The 4,934-nt window shown below is 41.8% G+C and overlaps 1 protein-coding gene across 1 annotated transcript; it reads left to right on the forward strand.

The window, feature by feature from the left end:
• The first annotated feature begins 419 nt into the window (after positions 1 to 419).
• On the forward strand, positions 420 to 1,025 carry LOC127104563 (uncharacterized). The gene has a single exon (XM_051041745.1). It carries the CDS (start codon positions 420 to 422, stop codon positions 1,023 to 1,025), a length of 606 nt encoding a protein of 201 aa, XP_050897702.1.
• The last annotated feature ends 3,909 nt before the right edge of the window (positions 1,026 to 4,934 follow it).

Raw genomic sequence — 4,934 nt, forward strand, 5'->3', positions numbered from 1 at the left:
ACCCGAGAGGCGCGTAGTAGAATCCCCATGGAGTCTTCCTTGCTGGGATAATACAAAGACCTCGCCTAAGACGAGATTATCTTAAGGGTATTACTATCCGACGAGTCTTCGTCACGACAGTGACGCTCTCAACGAGAATCAATGACTCTGGGAACCAATTAACCTTCGAACCTACCCTTGGGAGTTTCAGTAATAAGAGATACCTATACTTCCTCCTGTTATCCCGATATACACGATGCGTAATTGATCTTGAGTATTTGTATCCCTTCATGAAAAAACATGACAAAATTCATGCATTTGCATATCATCAGCATGCATTACATGCCATCTTCCAGAAACAAAAGCTTATACCATATTCTACCATTTGTCCAGTAACGCTGACTACTCGACATTTGTACGAGACACGCCGCAACTACAAGATGTCACTCGAACAGCTTGAAGCCAACCAAGTTTCAATGAGGACAGACATTGACTCCATGCAGGCAAAGATGGATCATTTACTTGAGACCATGTTGCTCTTAGCCCAGAAGGAGAAGGATGCTGAGACTAGCGCAGAAGCCAGAAAGGTTGTTGCTCAGTTTGGATCACCACCGCTTAGCATCCCTGATGAGACTGACCTTAATGGTAATCCTGCCCAGCCTAGAGGAGGACTAACCCCTATTCCGATCCCAATGGATAATATAAAACCCCACGAGAATTCTGTTGTATCTGCTCGACATGGATCTATGATAGGTGATGAAGATCCATATGACGCCTTCTTCATGCCACAACCAGCCAAACCTGCTATTGGAGATCTCCCGGACCTAGCTGTTGAGAGGCTCCACGCTCTGGAAGAAAAATTCAAATCCTTGGAGGATCATACTACTCCCGGTTTGGACACTGTTGACATGTGCTTGGTAACAGGTTTGGTGATTCCACAAAAATTCAAAGTCCCGGACTTTGACAATTACAAAGGGATCAGTTGCCCTAGAACTCATCTCAGAGCTTACTGCCGCAAGATGGCTGCCCACATCAGTAATGATTAACTCCTGATTCATTACTTCCAAGACAGCCACAGTGGGGCATCTTTGGAGTGGTATATGCAATTAGAAAGAGGACAAGTCCAGTCATGGAGAGATCTCGCTGAAACCTTCCTTAGGCATTATCAGTACAACACTGATCTAGCACCCAATCGCACCCAGCTGCAAGACATGACTCAACGTAATGACGAGTCATTCAAAGAATACGCCCAACGTTGGAGAGAGCTTGCAGCTCGTGTCCAACCTCCTCTTCTTGATAAGGAGATGATTGATATGTTTATGGGAACTCTTCATGCTCAATATATGGAGAAAATGGTAGGATCCAGCTTCCCAACTTTTACTGAGGTTGTCTTTGTGGGAGAATGAATTGAGAGCCAAATCAAGAAAGGAAAGCTACCTTGCGCTGCCAATGCTTCAAGTGGGATTAAAAAACCTTATCCTAACCTCCCAAAGAAGCCAGAAGGGAAGACCAATGCCATAATGGAAGGAAGAGGACATAGGGCACGTCCGTATGCTCCTATGCCTTATCATCAGGTTGCCGCTGTCATCCCAACACCATATCAACCACCGTATCAGCAACCCTATCAACAATAATATCAGCAGCCTTATCAAAAGTCAGCTTATCAACAACAACATCAGAATCAATAGCAACGTGCTCCACCACAACGTCAACCTAACCAGCAGAGGGCAAGGAGACCAGAAAGACATTTCGATCCTTTGCCAGTACCATACAACAAGATCCTTCCTTACCTGCTAAAGGATGGATCAATTGTTTTGAAGAAGCTAACACCTACAACTCCATCTTACCCACCAAGTTATGACGCCAATGCTCACTACGAGTATCTCATGGGTGCCCCAGGGCATACAGTGGAGAATTGCAAGGCTTTGAAACACAAAGTCCAGGACCTGATCGACAGTAAGGCAGTTAATTTCACGCCAGTTAGGCCAAATGTCGCGACAAATCCCATGCCGGCGCATGCGGAGAAAAGTGAAGCGTAAAGATAAAGCTTCCCACCAGCCTGAACAAGCAGAGCAGTTCCGCCAGTGAATCAAGTGATGAAGACTCGCTTATTTGAATGAAGGCGATCAGTATGCCATTTTTACCATTTCGCATTCTTGTAATTTGTTCTTGTTTGTCTAAGTATTGTACGCTTTAAACATTGTTATTTATATTTGGTCTTGTTAATGGGATGATTATGCATGTCTTGAATTAATCCTTCATATTCACCCATATCATTTATTTGCAAAGCACAGACACATACTTCTCCACTTCACCCTCTTTATCACACTATTGTTAGTAAATGTTGGAAGGAGGATGACGAAAACAAAATACTCATAATTGTTAATTGTATGCTTTCGGATAAAACCTTGCTGATGATGTACATGCATTGTTTCAAAATCCCGAACATTGGAGAGATAAGGAGTTAATCCCTAGTCAACCACTTCGAGCCTAGAAGTAGGAGTTTCTTTCGGATCTAAAAAAAACCTTACATTAAACCTGGGGCAGGGTAGTGTTCAGTTAATCTGACTATGCATTTAAATCACAAGATGAAATATCCAGTATGTGGATCAACTACATGCCATTCTTCGCACACATCCTAAAGTGTCGAAGGAACCTTGAAAAATCAAAAAGTTATGGCTGTTGTTCTTCAATGACCAATGACTTGGCAGTCACATTCTAAAAAAAAAAAAGAAAGAGCCCGCTAAGTCCAACACCCTAAAAAGAGACTTAGGCAAAAAACTGGGGTAATCCCGATGGATTAGAGCTTCAACAAGCGGCCCATGCAAAAGTTAGGGATCAAAACAAAAATCAAAAGAGACAATGAAGGTGCTCAACAAAACAAAACAAGATTCGGTGACCACCATACCCAAATCAAAGGGTCACCAATATCCGTGAAGAACAAAATAGGATGACTGCCATTTCAATAGATCTTACACTGCTATACTCGCATAAAAGAAAATGTGTGTCGAATTAACCGAACGTAGGATTGAAGATCATCATGAAGAAGGGGTGGGTTGAAATAAATTTTGAGCCTTATATCCTTTTGTTTCAATAACCATGAACCAAGCCATGTTACAACCCTCAAAAGACCTAACTGAAGTAGGGTTTATTTTGAAAGCATATCACAACAAGGTTGCGTAAACAGACTCCTAGAGATTTGCTAATCTTCTATTCTCACTATATGACTCACACACTAGCTAAAATCGACACCGCGTTTGGACACATGGTCCACTCGTCATACATTACCACAACACTTCCAAAATGAATGATTGTTTTTCTCAAAACTCGCATAACCATTGCATTAAAATCACCATTTCTTGGATAACAATTCTTAATTGTCAATCAGTACTTGACATCGAGAAAATTCCAACAAGGGGAAATTCAAGGGGCACTTGATCGTTGGTGCTGACACGAATCAAGACCATCCTATGAATCAGGGGCATGGCGTCCTTTTGATTATGTTGACTTAGGAAGTAGTCAGTATAAGACAAATCTCCAAGCATCGGTTGGTCAGGGAGGAAAAACACTTCAATACTCAGTATGTCTGAGGCAAGTCTCTCAAAGGCTAATCAGGGACGGATCGTTACAAGAGTTAGACATTGGAGAAAACAAACTCAGACCACATCATGAGATAATCACTCCTAAGGTTTCCTTTCAAGGAGAATCCCTTTGAACACCCTACAGAATGGGGCAAGGAGCGAATTCCCTCCGTATCTCCAAGTCAGTCAAGCATATTACGTCAGACGCTGGAAAATACTTGAATTCACAACAAAAATGTCAAAAGTTCATACTGGTACAATATCACATCTTGACAAGAATCTTAGGGGCACGTCAAAGGCATAATCATTGTGCGTTGATCACGTCGCTATGCTCAGTTACAGGCTGGCCAAACATCTCAGAAGAAGAAATCGAGATCTTCTCCAAGACAAAGACACAACGTATCAGCAAGAAATCAAACTTGGGGCACCAAGAGCATCCACACCCGTTGTGTGTTTATCACATCATCAACTATCGAGTGTCGGGAAATCAAATCCTGTCACCAATCAAAAGTCCAATCTATATCGACAATTACCCCAAAGCCAAAGTCCACCTTGCTGGCACCCACACAAAATCAAATACAACCAACATTGGGTTCCAAAAAATACATAGCCTTTGAAAGGGGGGCCAATCCCAAACAAACCAATCATTCTTCGCATTCAAACATGCATCACATGCATACATAACGCATACATGACGTTTATGCATATAGCACAAATCAAGATTCAGGGTTTAGTCATATGCACCCAGGCCAACCCTCAGTTGAGTCACTGTCAATTCTTCTAAGTGAGTTTCTACCCTATTATCAAGCGTTCCCCATTGAGTCACATCTTTCAACCTTTTGTTGATAAGACGTTATCCTCAGCTAAGTCAAACATTGTTTCTTTTAAACACTCATCTTGTTTTGCGTTGAGCGTCCCTCAATGAGTCGTTTCCTGTAACCTTATGTTGATGGAAACTACATCTCCCCAGAGAATATTTGTTCTGCAACCTTTTGTCGTTGATACTCCAAGCAAGTCTTACCCAGTAATGTTCCAATACTACCCGACAAGTCGGGTTTACTGAACTTTGACAGTAGCCTTATTTTTCTAATATTTTTCTCACTATCATCCTTTGGTGAAAGTCTGTTGAGGAATAATATTAATCATCACCCTGTTTACGATAACCGTTATCCTTTTGGTAATGATAAATCCTTGACATTTGTGATCTTACCGTCGTCTTTTTGGTGCCAAAAGTTTTGGTCCAACCTTCATCCTTTTGGTGAATGGTGACCCCTCATTATTGAAGCTTATTGTCATCCTTTTAGTGGTAACAAGTGTTGTCGTTTGATATTACCGTCATCCTTTTGGTGTCGACGATCCTTGAAGTTTTGGTCT

This window comes from Lathyrus oleraceus, chromosome 7 (assembly GCF_024323335.1).
Source record: "Lathyrus oleraceus cultivar Zhongwan6 chromosome 7, CAAS_Psat_ZW6_1.0, whole genome shotgun sequence".
NCBI lineage: Eukaryota > Viridiplantae > Streptophyta > Magnoliopsida > Fabales > Fabaceae > Lathyrus > Lathyrus oleraceus.

Excerpts from the sequence above, each read along its gene's own strand:
- LOC127104563 (XM_051041745.1), top strand. The coding sequence starts at position 420 with ATGTCACTCGAACAGCTTGAAGCCAACCAAGTTTCAATGAGGACAGAC.